The sequence below is a fragment of the Chiloscyllium plagiosum genome, unplaced genomic scaffold (assembly GCF_037043375.1).
Source record: "Chiloscyllium plagiosum isolate Xiang-an unplaced genomic scaffold, Cpla_swu_hap1 HiC_scaffold_32, whole genome shotgun sequence".
Lineage (NCBI taxonomy): Eukaryota > Metazoa > Chordata > Chondrichthyes > Orectolobiformes > Hemiscylliidae > Chiloscyllium > Chiloscyllium plagiosum.
Window position 1 is genome coordinate 514564 of NW_028270170.1, and position 17498 is coordinate 532061.

At 46.1% G+C, this 17498-nt stretch overlaps 1 protein-coding gene across 1 annotated transcript in view; it reads left to right on the forward strand.

Moving 5' to 3' along the window:
• Window positions 1-17498, forward strand: part of tubg1 (tubulin, gamma 1) — an 80747-nt gene that overhangs the window by 36614 nt on the left and 26635 nt on the right. The window contains exons 5-7 of the mRNA XM_043721584.2: window positions 9400-9479; window positions 13904-14030; window positions 14177-14263. Coding sequence (XP_043577519.1) covers window positions 9400-9479; window positions 13904-14030; window positions 14177-14263 — 294 coding nt within the window. The remainder of the gene's footprint in view (window positions 1-9399; window positions 9480-13903; window positions 14031-14176; window positions 14264-17498) is intronic.

Consider the following 17498-nt stretch of genomic DNA (forward strand, 5'->3'; position numbering starts at 1 on the left):
ATCTACAAGGTACAAGTCAGGAGTGTGATGGAATACTCTCCACTTGCCTGGATGAGTGCAGCCCCAACAGCACTCAAGAAACTTGACACCATCCAGATCAAGTAGCCCACTTGATTGGCTTTATGCCCATAAAATCCCCTCCTACACTACCAAAGTTCAGTAGCAGTAGTTTATACTACCTACAAGATGCACTGCAGAAATTCACCAAAGATCCTCTAATAGCACTTTCCAAACCTATGACCACTTCCAGGTAGAGGGACAAGGGTAGCAGATGTGTGGCTTGAGGTGTGTATACTTCAATGCAAGAAGTATACGAAATAAAGTAGGTGAACTTGAAGCGTGGGTTGGTACCTGGGATTTCGATGTTGTGGCTATTACGGAGACATGAGTAGAACAGGGACAGGATTGGCTGTTGCAGGTTCCAGGGTTTAAATGTTTGAGTAGGGTCAGAGGTGGGGGTAAAAGAGGGGGAGGTGTGGCATTGCTTGTCAAAGATAGTATTACAGCGGGGGAAAGGACGATGGATGTAGACTCGCCATCTGAGGTAGTTTGGGCTGAGGTTAGGAATAGGAAAGGTGAGGTCACCCTGTTAGGAGTTTTCTACAGGCCGGAGGAGAAAGTGAGGTCTGCAGATGCTGGAGATCAAAGTTGAAACTTTATTGCTGGAACAGCACAGCAGGTCAGGCAGCATCCAGGGAACAGGAGATTCGACGTTTCGGGCACAGGCCCTTCTTCAGGAATGAGCAGAGAGTGTTCAGCAGGAGAAGATAAAAGGTAGGGAGGAGGGACTTGGAGGAGGGGCGTTGCAAATGTGATAGGTGGAAAGAGGTCAAGGTGAGGGTGATAGGTCGGAGTAGGATGGAGGCGGAGAGGTCAAGAAGAAGACTGCAGGTCAGGAAGGCGGTGCCGGGCTGGAGGGATCCGGCTGAGACAAGGTGGGGGGAGGGGGGATGAAGAAACTGGTGAAGTCCAAGTTCATCCCCTGTGGTTGGAGGGTTCCCAGTCGGAAGATAAGACGCTCCTCCTCCGACCGTCGGGTTGTTGTGGTTTGGCGGTGGATGAGTCCAATGACCTGCATATCCTCGGTGGAGTGGGAGGGGGAGTTGAAATGCTGTGCTACAGGTTGGTTGGGTTGGTTCGTCCGGGTGGCCCAGAGGTGCTCTCTGAATCGCTCCACAAGTAGGCGGCCTGTCTCCCCAATATAGAGGAGGCCACACCGGCTGCAGCGGATGCAGTAGATGATGTGGGTGGAGGTGCAGGTGAATCTGTGGCGGATATGAAAGTTTCCTTTGGGGCCTTGGAGAGAAGTGAGGGGGGAGGTGTGGGCGCAAGTGTTGCACCTCCTGCGGTTGCAAGGGAAGGTGCCGGGAGTGGAGGTTGGGTCGGTGGGGGGTGTGGATCTGACAAGGGAGTCGCGGAGGGAGTGGTCTCTACGGAAAGCTGATAGGGGAGGGGAGGGAAATATATCCTTGGTGCTGGGGTCTGTTTGGAGGTGGCGGAAGTGACGGCGGATGATGCGCTGTACATGGAGATTGGTGTGGTGGTAGGTGAGGACCAGTGGGGTTCTGTCCTGGTGGCGGTTGGAGGGGCGGGGCTCAAGGGCGGAGGAGCGGGAAGTGGAGGAGATGCGGTGGAGGGCACCGTCGACCACGTCGGGGGGGAAATTGCGGTCCTTGAAGAAGGAGGCCATCTGTGTTGTACGTATTTTGAACTGGTCCTCCTGGGAGCAGATGCGGCGGAGACGAAGGAATTGGGAGAATGGGATGGCGTTTTTACAGGGGGCAGGATGGGAGGAGGTGTAGTCCAGGTAGCTGTGGGAGTCGGTTGGTTTGTAGTAGATGTCCGTGTTGATTCGGTCGCCTGAGATAGAAACAGAAAGGTCTAGGAAGGGGAGGGAGGAGTCCGAGACTGTCCAGGTGAATTTGAGGTTTGGGGTGGAAGGTGTTAGTGTAGTGGATGAACTGTTCAACCTCCTCGTGGGAGCACGAGGTAGCGCCGATACAGTCATCAATGTAGCGAAGGAAAAGATGGGGGGTGGGGCCAGTGTAGTTGCGGAAGATGGATTGTTCCACATACCCTACGAAGAGGCAGGCATAACTGGGGCCCATTCGGGTGCCCATGGCTACTCCTTTTGTTTGGAGAAAGTGGGAGGATTGGAAAGAAAAGTTGTTCAGGGTGAGGACCAGTTCGGTCAGTCGAAGGAGGGTGTCGGTGGAAGGGTACTGGGTGGTACGGCGGGAAAGGAAGAAGCGGAGTGCTTTGAGTCCTTGAAAGATCAGTCCTCAGCAGAGGTCTCACCTTTGTTCCCACACGTTCTCGGGTCAATGAATTCAATACACGGAGTGACACCGAACAATTCTTCCGCCGCCTTCGCCTCCGCGCCTTCTTCTTCAATCAAGACTCTCGCCCACCCTCTGACGACCCCTTCTCCCACCTCCAACACACCCCGTCCACCTGGACACCCCGTGCTGGCCTCCTACCTGTCCTCGACCTCTTCATAGCAAACTGCCGCCGCGATATTAACCGCTACCTGAACTCCCCCACCCCTCCCACCCACTCCAACCTCTCACCCTCGGAACGCGCAGCCCTCCACTCCCTCCGTTCCAACCCCAACCTCACCATCAAACCAGCTGACAAGGGAGGCGCAGTAGTAGTTTGGCGCACTGACCTTTACACCGCTGAGGCCAAACGCCAGCTCGCAGATACCTCCTCCTACCGTCCCCTTGACCATGACCCCACCCCCCCACCACCAAACCATCATCTCCCAGACCATCCATAACCTCATCACCTCAGGGGACCTCCCATCCACCGCCTCCAACCTCATAGTCCCACAACCCCGCACCGCCCGTTTCTACCTCCTGCCCAAAATCCAAACCTGACTGCCCCGGACGACCCATCGTCTCAGCCTGCTCCTGCCCAACCGAACTCATCTCGGCATACCTCGACACGGTCCTGTCCCCATTAGTCCAAGAACTCCCCACCTACGTTCGTGACACCACCCACGCCCTCCACCTCCTCCAGGATTTCCGCTTCCCCGGTCCCCAACGCCTCATCTTCACCATGGACATCCAGTCCCTGTACACCTCCATCCCCCATCACGAAGGACTCAAAGCACTCCGCTTCTTCCTTTCCCGCCGTACCACCCAGTACCCTTCCACCGACACCCTCCTTCGACTGACCGAACTGGTCCTCACCCTGAACAACTTTTCTTTCCAATCCTCCCACTTTCTCCAAACAAAAGGAGTAGCCATGGGCACCCGCATGGGCCCCAGCTATGCCTGCCTCTTCGTAGGGTATGTGGAACAATCCATCTTCCGCAACTACACTGGCCCCACCCCCCATCTTTTCCTTCGCTACATTGATGACTGTATCGGCGCTACCTCGTGCTCCCACGAGGAGGTTGAACAGTTCATCCACTACACTAACACCTTCCACCCCAACCTCAAATTCACCTGGACAGTCTCGGACTCCTCCCTCCCCTTCCTAGACCTTTCTGTTTCTATCTCAGGCGACCGAATCAACACGGACATCTACTACAAACCAACCGACTCCCACAGCTACCTGGACTACACCTCCTCCCATCCTGCCCCCTGTAAAAACGCCATCCCATTCTCCCAATTCCTTCGTCTCCGTCGCATCTGCTCCCAGGAGGACCAGTTCAAAATACGTACAACACAGATGGCCTCCTTCTTCAAGGACCGCAATTTCCCCCCCGACGTGGTCGACGGTGCCCTCCACCGCATCTCCTCCACTTCCCGCTCCTCCGCCCTTGAGCCCCGCCCCTCCAACCGCCACCAGGACAGAACCCCACTGGTCCTCACCTACCACCACACCAATCTCCATGTACAGCGCATCATCCGCCGTCACTTCCGCCACCTCCAAACAGACCCCAGCACCAAGGATATATTTCCCTCCCCTCCCCTATCAGCTTTCCGTAGAGACCACTCCCTCCGCGACTCCCTTGTCAGATCCACACCCCCCACCGACCCAACCTCCACTCCCGGCACCTTCCCTTGCAACCGCAGGAGGTGCAACACTTGCGCCCACACCTCCCCCCTCACTTCTCTCCAAGGCCCCAAAGGAAACTTTCATATCCGCCACAGATTCACCTGCACCTCCACCCACATCATCTACTGCATCCGCTGCAGCCGGTGTGGCCTCCTCTATATTGGGGAGACAGGCCGCCTACTTGCGGAGCGATTCAGAGAGCACCTCTGGGCCACCCGGACGAACCAACCCAACCAACCTGTAGCACAGCATTTCAACTCCCCCTCCCACTCCACCGAGGATATGCAGGTCATTGGACTCATCCACCGCCAAACCACAACAACCCGACGGTCGGAGGAGAAGCGTATTATCTTCCGACTGGGAACCCTCCAACCACAGGGGATGAACTTGGACTTCACCAGTTTCTTCATCCCCCCTCCCCCCACCCACCTTGTCTCAGCCGGATCCCTCCAGCCCGGCACCGCCTTCCTGACCTGCAGTCTTCTTCTTGACCTCTCCGCCTCCATCCTACTCCGACCTATCACCCTCACCTTGACCTCTTTCCACCTATCACATTTCCAACGCCCCTCCTCCAAGTCCCTCCTCCCTACCTTTTATCTTCTCCTGCTGAACACTCTCTGCTCATTCCTGAAGAAGGGCCTGTGCCCGAAACGTCGAATCTCCTGTTCCCTGGATGCTGCCTGACCTGCTGTGCTGTTCCAGCAATAAAGTTTCAACTTTTCTACAGGCCTCCTAATAGTCCTAGAGCCGTAGAAGAAAGGATTGCGAGGATGATTCAGGAGAAGAGTGAAAGTAATAGGGTGGCTGTTATGGGGGACTTTAACTTTCCAGATATTGACTGGGAAAGCTATAGCTCAAGTTCGTTAGATGGGTCGATGTTTGTCCAATGTGTGCAGGAGTTTCCTGACACAATATGTAGACAGGCCAACAAAAGGTGAGGCCATACTGGATTTGGTTCTGGGTAACGAACCAGGCCAGGTGTTGGAGAAAGGTGAGCACTTTGGGGACAGTGACCACAATTCGGTGACTTTTACTCTGGTGATGGAGAGGGATAAGTGTACACTGCAGGGCAAGAGTTATAGCTGGGGGCAGGGAAATTATGATGCGGTGAGGCACGACTTAGGATGCGTGGCTTGGAAAAGTAGGCTTCAAGACAAGGGCGCAATTGATATGTGGAGCTTGTTCAAGGATCAACTATTGAGTGTCTTTGATAAGTATGTACCTGTCAGGCAGGGAGGAAAGGGTCGTGTGAGGGAGCCGTGGTTTAATAAGGAATTGGAATCCCTTGTTAAAGGGAAGAGGATGGCCTATGTAAAGATGAGGCATGAAGGTTCAATTGGGGCGATTGAGAGTTATAAGGTAGCCAGGAAGGATCTGAAGAGAGAGCTAAGAGCAGCAAGGAGGGGACATGAAAAGTCCTTAGTTGGTAGGATTAGGGAAAACCCTAAGGCTTTCTATAGGTATGTCAGGAATAAAAGAATGACTAGGGTAGGAATAGGTCCAGTCAAGGATAGTAGTGGGAAGTTGCGTGTGGAGGCTGAAGAGATTGGGGAGACACTGAATGAATACTTTTCGTCAGTATTCACTCAGGAACAGGACATTGTTGCCAATGTGAATATTGAGTCACAATTAATTAGAATGGATGACTTTGAGGTATGTATGGAAGAGGTATTGGAAATTCTGGAAAGGGTGAAAATAGATAAGTCCCCTGGGCCTGATGGCATTTATCCTGGGATTCTCTGGGAAGCAAGGGAGGAGATTGCAGAGCCATTGGCCTTGATTTTTATGTCCTCGTTGTCTACAGGAGTAGTGCCAGAAGACTGGAGGATAGCAAATGTGGTTCCCTTGTTCAAGAAGGGGAGTAGGGATAACCCTAGTAACTATAGGCCGGTGAGTCTCACTTCTGTTGTGGGCAAAGTCTTAGAGAGAATTGTAAGGGATAGGATTTATGAACATCTGGATAGGAATAATGTGATCAAGGATAGTCAGCATGGTTTTGTGAAGGGCAGGTCGTGCCTCACAAACCTTATTGAATTCTTTGAGAAGGTGACTAAGGAGGTGGACGAGGATAAAGCGGTAGATGTGGTGTATATGGATTTTAGTAAGGCGTTTGATAAGGTTCCCATGGTAGGTTACTGCAAAAAATACGGAGGTATAGCATTGAGGGTGAGTTGGAGGTTTGGATTAGGAATTGGCTGGCTGGAAGAAGACAGAAGGTAGTAGTTGATGGTAAAGGTTCATCTTGGAGTGCAGTTACTAGCGGTGTTCCGCAAGGATCTGTTTTGGGACCTTTGCTGTTTGTCACTTTTATAAATGACCTGGAGGAGGGGCTAGAAGGTTGGGTGAGCAAGTTTGCGGATGATACGAAAATCGGTGGAGTTGTTGACAGTGAGGAAGGATGTGGCAGGTTACAGCGGGATATAGATAAGCTGCAGAGCTGGGCAGAAAGGTGGCAAATGGAGTTCAATGTAGGTAAGTGTGAAGTGATTCACTTTGGTAAGAGTAACAAGAAGATGGGGTACTGGGCTAATGGTCGGATACTTGGTATTGTGGATGAGCAGAGGGATCTTGGTGTCCATGTACACAGATCTCTGAAAGTTGCCACCCAGGTAAATAGTGCTGTGAGGAAGGCATATGGTGTACTGGCTTTTATTGGTAGAGGAATTGAGTTCCAGAGTCCTGAGATCATTGTTGCAGTTGTATAAGACCCTGGTGCGGCCGCATCTGGAGTATTGTGTGCAGTTTTGGTCGCCATATTATAGGAAGGATGTGGAGGCACTGGAACGGGTGCAGAGGAGGTTTACCAGGATGTTGCCTGGTATGGTTGGAAGATCGTATGAGGAAAGGCTGAGGCACTTGGGGCTGTTTTCATTGGAGAAAAGAAGGTTTAGGGGTGACTTGTTAGAGGTGTACAAGATGATTAGGGGTTTAGATAGGGTTGACCATGAGAACCTTTTTCCACGTATGGAGTCAGCTATTACGAGGGGGCATAGCTTTAAATTAAGGGGTGGTAGGTATAGGACAGATGTTAGGGGTAGGTTCTTTACTCAGCGAGTCGTGAGTTCATGGAATGCCCTGCCAGTAGCAGTGGTGGACTCCCCCTCTTTATGGGCATTTAAACGGGCATTGGATAGGCATATAGAGGATAGTGGGCTAGTATAGGTTAGGTGGGCTTGGATCGGCGCAACATCGAGGGCCAAAGGGCCTGTACTGCGCTGTATTTTTCTATGTATGGGAATACGCAACTTTCAAGTTCCCCTCCAAGCCTCTGACTTGGAGATATATCGCTGTTGCTGGGTCAAAATCCTGGAATTTCCTCCCTAATGGCATTGTGGGTCAACCCACAACCGCAGTTCAAGATGGCAGCTCACCCCCACCTTCGGGCTGGGTAATAAATTTTGACTGGCCAGCGATGCCCACATCCCACAAATGAATTTTTTAAAAACTACCACAAAGAATTCTAACAGATTTGTCATGCATGACCACTATTTTATGAAGCTGACTCAACTTTGTTTTATAATGTACTACCAAGTACTCCACAATTTCATTCTTAATAATGGACTGTAAAACCCTGCCAATGAGAGAAGGCAGACTAACTGGATTATAATTTCCCATTTTTTGCCTCCCTCCTTTCTTAAACAGGAATGTTACATTAGCCATTTTCCCTAAATGGGATCCTCCCTAATTCCAGTAATACCTGAAAACTTACCAATGCCTTCTCAATCTCCTCAGCTATGTCCTTTAGAACCCTGGGATGTAGTCCAGTCAGTTCGGGTGATTCATCTACCTTCAGATCTTTTACTTCCCCACCACTTTCTCCTTAGCACTGGGCACTGCATTCACCTCTGCCTCCTGACGCTCTTGAAGTTTTGATATGGTACTGGTGACTTCCACCATGAAGACTGATGCAAAGTAACTATTATCTATTCCCCATTACTACTTCTCCAGCTTAATTTTCCAGTCATCTAATATCCTTTCTTACCTTTTATATATCTTATCAAACCCTTACTCTTTTTTTATGTTATCAGCTGACTTACCCTCATAATTCATATTGTGCCCCCTAATTGCTTTTTAGTTGTCCTCTGCTGATTTTCAAAGGCTTCCCAGTCCTCTGGCTTCCTACTGATCTTCATTACATTTGTATACTTGTGTTTTCCTTTTAGGCTGTTCTTGAATTCCCTCATTAACTATGGTTGCCTTGCCCTCCCCTTTTAAAATGTTTCTTGTTTCTGAGGATGAATTTCTGCTGTGCCTCCCGAATTACTCCCAGAAACTTCAGCCGTTGCTGCTGTACCATCTTACGTGGTGGGTTCCCTTTCCAATCATTCTGGCCAGCTTCTCCCTCCTATCTTTTTAGTTACCTTTACTCGATTGTAATACCATTACATCTGATTCAGCTTCTTTCTCCAGCACAGCTGTGCTCTCCTTCATCAGTACCCCCGGCACCCCTCGCACTTTTTATCCTTTGCTACCTTTGCTGAATGCATTAGTTCTAGGGATATTTAACACCCAGTCCTGCCCTTCAGGTCTCTGGTTTAGCGACAACATCTTACTTTCACGTAGTAATGTGTGCCTGTAATTCACCCGTCTTAGTTACCATGTTCGTATACATGTACAGTAACTCTCCTTTAGACCAAATTACTTTCTCCCTTACTCTGACTCTATCTTACTATTCTTAACTTATTATTCTCTATTCGACTTAAGGGTCATAAGATCCAGGCAAAAATGATTTCAGATCACAATCTGATAAGCAATCATCGCATTGAATGACAAAGAAGGCTCGATAGGCCAAATAGCCTTTTCTTGCTCAGTTTTCTCATGTTCTTAGGCAACTTGCCACATCTCTCCCGTAACCCTCCTTAATAAAAAGTAACTGAGATGGAAGCTGAGGTATGGTAGAGTACCACATTAGACAGTTTCTTGCCTTGTAGGCCTTTCAAAAAGGTTCACACTTTCTATGTATTAACAAGGTAGAAGATTTTTGACATTGTATTTATGCATTGTAATTGTTATAAACTAATATAATCTGAAGGGATATCTGAGAGCTAATGAAATGAAGCACAGATGATGGATATACTATATTAATTAACAGTAACGTGGTTTGAATGGTTGTATAAATATGGGGAGCCTGTAATCATTAGGATGCAAATTTTATGGAGTGTGGTTATCTGAAAGAAAGGTCTTGCTGAAAACATGCACTTGAATTCTGTTTAAATGCAATTACCTTTTGGTATGTAACATAATACTGATTAAAATTTTCTTTATAGAGCATGTTGATTTTGAGTTTGGACTCTGCCCATGAGTTTAAATTGTATCATAGTTGGTGTTAACCTTGTGTAGCCAATTTGTACAGTAGCATTTTCTACTGATTTGTTGTGTTTTTGTTTATAGGGCTTTGTTCTGTGTCATTCCATTGCTGGTGGGACAGGTTCTGGTCTGGGGTCCTACCTCCTAGAGAAGTTGAATGACAGGTGAGTGACAAGCACTTGCTGTGAATATGAAGCATTAGCTACTCATTTGACTCCATGCTAAAATGGGAGAACACAATGTAGTTTGGGCGTAATATAGAAGAACATGAGTAGTAGGAATGTACCATACAACCTTCACATTTACTTTCCCTATTTACCATATCCCTTGTTTCCTTTAATTTCCAAAAATCTATTTATTTTAGTTATTATTATAGCTCTAACTTCCAAAGCCTTCTGCAGAGAATTTGAAAGATTTTCAACCCTTTGAATGAAGAAATTTCCCATCTCAGTCCTAAATGGCTAGTGCCTTTATTCTAAGACTGTGGCTTCAATTTCTAGACTGTACAACCAGTGAAAACTGCCAGTCAATGTCAGCAGTATTAGAATCAACTACTAAGGAAGTAATAGCAGAATGTTTGCAAAATCATAGTCTAATCAAGTAGAGTTAATAAGGCTTTATGAAAGGGAAATAGTGTCTGACTAATTTCCAAAAAGATTAGATTCCCTCCAGTGTGGAAACAGGCCCTTTGGCCCAATCAGTCCACACCGACCCTCCGAAGAGTAACACACCCAGACCCATTTCACTCTGACTTATGCACCTAACACTATGGACAATTTAGCATGGCCAGTTCACCTAACCTGCACCTCTTTGGACTGTGGGAGGAAACCAGAGCACCTGGGAGGAAACCCACGTAGACATGGGGAGAATGTGCAAACTCCACACATAGTCATCTGAGGCGGGAATCAAATCTGGGACCTTGGTGCTGTGAGGCAGCAGTGCTAACCACTGAGCCACTGTGCTGCCCCAAAGTTTTGGAAAGAATTCTGAGGGATAGGATCTATGACTATTTGGCAAAGCATACCGTGATTAAAGGCAATCAGCATGGCTTTGTGAGGGGCAGGTCATGCCTCCCAAATCTTATTGAGTTCTTCGAGGAGGTGACAAGACAGGGTCGACGAAGGTCAAAGTAGTGGATGTGGTGTATATGGACTTCAGCAAGGCATTTGATAAGGTTCCCCATGGTAGGCTCATTCATAAAGTCAGGAATTATGGGATACATGGAGATTTGGCTGTCTGGATTCAGAATTGGTTGGCTGACAGAAGGCAGAGAGTGGTTGTAGATGGAAGGTATTCTGCCTAGAGGTCTGTGTTCAGTGGGGTCATGCAGGACTCTGTTCTTGGGCCTCTGCTCTTCATAGTTTCTATAAATGACTTGGACGAGGAGGTTGAGGGGTGTGTTAGTAAATTTGCAGATGACACAAAGGTTGAAGGTGTCGTCGATAGTATTGAGGGCTATTGCAGGCTGCAGCGTGATGTAGACAGGATGCAGAGCTGTGCTGGGAAATAGCAGATGGAGTTCAACCTGGATAAATGCAAAGTGATGCATTTTGGAAGGTCGAACTAGAATGCTGAATATAGGATTAAAGACCGGATTCTTGGTAGTGTGGAGGAACAGAGGAATCTGGGTGTGCAAGGACATAGATCCCTCAAAGTTGCCACCCAAGTGGATAGGGTTGTTAAGAAAGCATATGGTGTTTTGGCTTTCATTAACAGGGGGATCAAGTTTAAGAGTTGCGAGGTTTTGCTACAGCTCTACAACTCCCTCCACACTTGGAGTATTGTGTCCAGTTCTGGTTGTCCTACTATAGCAAAGATACAGAGGCTTTGTAGAGGGTCCAAAGAAGCTTTTACCAGAATGCTGCCTGGACTGGAGGACTTGTCTTATGAAGAAAGATTGAAAAAGCTCGGACTTTTCTGTCTGGAGAGAAGGAGGAAGAGAGGAGACCTGCTCGAGGTATACAAGGTAGTGAGAGGAAAAAAATAGAGTCAATAGCCAGAGACTTTTTCCCCAGGGCAGGATTGACTGGTACGAGGGGTCATAGTTTTAAAATATTAGGGGAAGGGTATAGAGGCAATGTCAGAGGTAGGTTCTTTATGCAGAGAGTTATGAATGCATGGAATGCATTGCCAGCGGTGGTGGTGGAAGCAGAGTCTTTAGGGACATTTAAGCAACTGCTGGACAGGCACATTGAGAGCAGTGAGTTGAGGGGTGCACAGGTTAAGTTGTTATATTTTACATTAGGATTAAACCTCAGCACAACATCGTGGGCCAAAGTGCTGTATGCTGTATTTTTCTATATTCTATTAATTTATTAGAGTTTTTCAAGGGAGTCTCAACCAGAGTGGAAAGAGGGCAGCCATAGATGTGTTGTATTTGGACTTCCAGAAGGCATTTGACAAAGTATTTTTCAAAAGATTAAGTCATAAGATAGGAGCCCAGAGTGTTGGTGGTACTATATTGGCGTGGATAGAGAATTGGTTGATGGGCAGGAAGCAGAGAGTGGGAATAAGGGATTCTTTTTCAAGTCAGTGACCCGTGACCAGGATGGTCCCACAGGGATAAGCGCTGAGGCTGCAGCTGTTAATAATGTATATTAATAACTTGGAGGAAGTGAATGCTCTGTAGTCAATTTCAAGGCAACACAAAAATAGGTGGAAAGACAGATTGTCAGAGGGACACAAACAGTTTACAGAAAGTTATATTAATAGGTTTAAGTAAGTGGGCAAAAAGTTAACAAATGGAGAATAATGTGGGGACAATGCAAATTGTTTCTTTTGGAAGGGAGAACAGAATATTAAATGGAGAAGAAACTGCAGAAAGTTGCAACACAAATGGATTTGTCGGTACTTGTGTATGAATCACAGAAAGCTAGCAGGCAAGTGCAACAGGCAATTAGAAAGGCTACTGGAATGTTAGCCCTGATTCCAAGGGGGTTGGAGTATAGATGAGTAGGGAAGTCTTATTTGAAACTGTACAAGATGCTGGTGAGACCATATCTTGAGTACTGACAGCAGTTTTGGTCTCCTTATTTTAAGAAAAGATATCATTTCATAAAAGACAGTTCAGAGAAGGATCATTCGGACTATCAATATGGAGGAATCGTCTTATAAGCAAAGGCTAAGCTATCTGGGACGCTACACATTGAAGTTTAGAAGAATGAGAGGTGATCTCATTTGAAGTGCATAGGTTTCTTAAGGGGTTTGACATGTTTAATGCTGAAAGGGTGTCAGCCCTTCATGGGAGAGCCTAGAACAGAGGCTATAATCTCAATGTAAAGGGGTGCCAATTTAAGACTGAGATGAGGAATTTCTTCTGAGGCTTGAGAGTCTTTGGAATTCCTTGCCACAGAGAGCTCGAGGACAGACACCTTGTACGTATTTAAGGCTGAGGTAGATGGTTTCTTGATCAGTAAGGAAATCAAGGGTTATGGGAAAAATGCAAGAAAGTGGATGTGAAGATTGTTGGCTCAGCCATGATCCTATTAAATGGGAGAATAGGCTTGAGGGACTGAACTGCCCACTTCTGATCCTATTTTTTTATGGTCTTATGACCTTATGGTAAAGCGTTCTCAGAATTGTTTGTTTCAATGGGACCATCTTATGAGAGAGTTTAGGACCATTCTGCTCGGTCTCTTCTAGGATAGTTGTTTTATCCAGGAATTAATCTAATCAACCTTTGGTCCCTCCCTTACTTAGGTATGGAGACAAAAATTATACGCATTATTTCAAGTATATTCTCAACAACGATTTATGCTATTTGCAGCAAAACTTCCTTGCTCTTGTATTCCAACCTGCTTGGAAAGACTAACATAACATTTCCTTCCTAATTGAAATTAGGAATTCCTGTACTTTAAATGACTCTTGGGGAGCATAAAGAACACGAATAGCAAAGATTTTTCTACTCTAGGGTGGGGGAGTTCAAAACTACGGGACATATTTTTAGGAAGAGAGAAGAAAGATTTAAAAGGCACGTGAGAGGCAACTTATTCACACAGAGGATGGTTCTTATGTGGAATGAACTGCCAGAAGAAATGGTTGCTGCAGGTATAATTACATTTAAAAGATGTTTGAACAGATACATGAATAGGAAAGGTTTAGAGAGATATGAGCCAAATGCAGGCAAGGCAACTGGGACTACTTTAAGTTGAAAAACTTGGTCAGCATGGATTATTTGGATCGAAGGATCTGTTTCCGTGATCTGTGATTCTATACAAGGACTGTTAGATAGCTGAATACCATTTCATAGTTTTTTTTATATCTACTTTTCCATTCTCCCTGTCAATGTGAATTGTTTCATATTTTCCAATGTTATATTCCATCTGCCATCTCCTTGATCATTCACTTAATAGCTTATATCCCTTTAAAGCTTAATTGTGTCCTTATTATTCAATTTCTCACCTAGCTATATTATCAACAAGGTATTATCAAACTTGGGTATGATACACTTGATCCCTTCACCTAAGTCATTGGCTTAGTGATTAGCTAACAAAAACTGTATCAGGTTCGTGTTTTCCTTTTCATAAACTGACCATAACAACCTAAATATTCTAAAATGCTCAAACCTATTTGTGTTAAATCCCTGCAGGTACCCAAAAAAACTGGTGCAGACTTACTCTGTGTTCCCTAATCAGGATGAAATGAGTGATGTTGTGGTGCAGCCTTATAATTCGCTGCTGACACTAAAGAGATTGACACAGAATGCAGACTGCGTGGTAAGTAACTGTAAATGGGATGGTTGAACTTGGTGCAGTACTTTCTGGATGGTTTACTGTCTTACAGTCAAGTATGGGAATGAGCTAGTACAATAGTATGCCAAATTGCACAAGTCGTTAAAGCGATGCTGTTTTGGTTTTTAAAGGTTGTTCTTGACAACACTGCGTTGAATCGGATTGCAACAGACAGGCTTCATATTCAGAACCCATCCTTCTCTCAGATCAACCAGCTGGTAGGTAAAGGCTAATGCTCAATTGTTTTGGGTGTACTCTTCAAGCCTGACCCACCATTCCATAAGATCATGGCTGCTCTGCTTTCGTGCCAGCTCCTCATTCCCCATCAATTTGTTAGTATTTCAAAAAGCTGTATATGTCGTCTTCAAATACTATTGTGATCTAACCTACACAGCTCTCTGGAGTTTCTATCTGAATTAGAATCCCTACTGCGAGGAAACAGGCCCTTCGGCCCAACAAGTCCACATTAACCTTCCAAAGAGTATCTCACCCAGACCCATTCCCCTACATTTACCCCGACTCATGCATCTAACCTACACATCCCTGAACACTATGGTAAGCTTAGCATGGCCAGTTCACCTAACCTGCATATCTTTGGATTGTGGGAGGAAACCAGAGCACCCGGAGGAAACCCATGCAGACACTGGGTGAATGTGCAAACTCCACGCACACTGTTGCCCAAGGCTGGACTCAAACCCGGGACCCTGGAGCTGTGATTCAGCAGTGCTAACCACTGAGCGACTGTACTGCCCCTGTTGGTGAATTCGAGTTTTAAATGAGTGTCTCCTTATTCTGTTACCATGTACCCTAGTGCAAGTTTCTCCCACTAGTGGAAACATTTTCTCAATACCTACCTGTTAAATGCCCTTACAATATTTTATATTTCAATAAGACCGCACCTCATTCTTCTAAACTCTAATGAACAAAGGCTAATCTGCTCAGCCATTCTTGATAAATCACCTGCATTCCAGGAATCAATCTCCTGAATCTGTTTTGAACTACCTCCAATACCCATATATCCTTTTTTTAAATATAGGGAGCAAAACTGTAAACTATACTCCAGGTGTGGCCTCAACAAGCCCCTGTACAGTTGTAATACAGGTTCCCTATTTTTAAATTCCAGACCCTGCCCAATAAAGGCCAAATTTCCAGTTGCCTTCTTACATACTTGCTGCATCTGCATGCTAGTGTTTTGTGTTTCATGCCCAAAACCTTTTGTGCTACACCATTTTGGAATCTTCCCTCATTTAAGTAATAATCCACCTTTTGATTTTTCTTATCGAAGTGCATGATTTCACTCTTTCCTACTATAGACTCCAAATGCCAAGAGTTTGTCTACTCTCAACCTGTATACATCCCTTTGAGATTCTTTTATCTTTGTCACAACATGCCCCCCCCCCACCTATTTTTGTATCATCAGCAAAGTTGGATATATTACAGTCTGTCCCCTCTTCTATATCATTATTATAGGTGATAAATAATTGAGGCCCTAGGACTGATCCTTATGGCACTCCAATTGTTACATACTTCCAACCTGAAAAAGACTCATTAGTCCCAACTCCGTCTTTTGGATTATGTTATCTTTTCCAACTATCCTGTTATTTCTTCCTTAATAATGGGCAGTGACATTTTCCCAATTACAAGTTTTAGGGTAACTGGCATGTAATTCCTACTTTCTGTCTCCCTCCCACTTGAATAAGGACATCAAGTTAGCAGATTTTTGATCCGCAGGAACCCTCCTGCAGTCAAATGAGTTGTGGAATATTTCGACCAATGTCTCTGCAATCTCTATAGCCACTTTCTTTTAAAAGCCTTGGATGCAGGCAGTTAAGACCTGGTGACCTGTCTAACTTCAAATAGTGTCATTGTATCCTGCAAAAAAAACATAAAATAATACAGCACAAGAAGGACATTTGTTCCATAACTGTGGTTGACAAGGCCCTCAACGTATCACCCATGCTTCCGCCCTTGCCCCTTCCCATTACTCATTATAGCATGATTGCCCCCCACCGTTCTCACTTTTCACCCTGTGAGCCTCCACATTCAAAGGATCATCCTTCGCCACTTCAGACAACTCCAGCAGAGAGTCACAAATACATCTTTCCCTCACTGCACCATCTGCATTTTGCAGGGATCGTTCCCTTTGATCACCACCATCATCCCTTCCCATGCAACTGCAGTGCAACACCTGCCCCTTCACCACCTCCGTGCTCACCGTCCCAGGGCCTAAACAGTCTTACCAGGTGAAGCAACATTTCACTTGTACCTCCTCCAACCTTGTGTTTGCTGCACCGAATGTGGCCTACTCTACATTGGAGAAACCAAACAGACTGAGTGACTGCTTTGCAGAACACCTCCGGTTGGTGCACAAGCTTGACCCCGACCTTTCCCGTAGCCACTTGTTTCAACACAGTGTCTTGCTCGCAATGCTGTCTTGTCTGTCCTCGGCATGCTGCATTACTTCAGCAAATCACAGCGCTAACTAGAAGAGCAACATTCCATCTTCAAACTAGGCAGTTTACAATCTTCTGAGCTCAGTATTGAGTTCAAAATTTTCAAATTAAGAACCATTCCTTCTCTTTCTTTTAGCATTGTTTGTTACATTCTCTGTCACCCTCTCTCCCCTTCCCCTATCCCATTAGGACTGTCTGTTGTTTCCAGTGTGGCAGTTAGACACACCATTGTCCTGCCTTTCTCACATTCCAATCACATAATCTGAATTGTCAACATTCTTTCTCCCCAGCACTCCAAACGCCCCACCCCTTCCCCCAATTGTTGCATAAGTACTTCCCCCTCCACACTTTACTTCAACTCTGATGAAGAACCCTCTAGACTTGAAACATTAGCTTGCTTTCTCTCTTTGGATGTTGCCTGACCTGCTGTGTGCTCTAGCATTTTTTTGTTTTCAACTGGGGACATTTTGCCCATTGAATCTGAGGGAACTGTTATGAGGAATAATTCGGTTGATCTCACTTTCTTGTTTCCTAAACCCCTGCAATGCTTTTCTTCAAGTATTTATCCAGTTGTCTTTTGAGGGTAATTAGTTACTCCCTATCAGACAATCCAATCCTAATTACTTGTTATACAAGTTGTTTCCTCATCATCGTCTCTGATACTATTGTTAGTCGTGTAATCCTTCTGGTATTAGCCCTATAGACAATAGACAGTAGGTGCAGGATTAGGCCCTTCGAGCCAGCACCACCATTCATTATGACCATGGCTGATCATCCTCAATCAGTATCCTGCTCCTGCCTTATCCCCATAACCCTTGATTCCATTATCCTTAAGAGCTCTATCCAACTTTTTCTTGGAAGTATCCAGAGACTTGGCCTCCACAACCTTCTGGGGCAGAGCATTCCATACACCCACCACTCTCTGGGTGAAGATGTTTCTCCTCAACTCTGTTCTAAGTGGCCTACCCCTTATTTTTAAACTGTCCTCTGGTTTGGGACT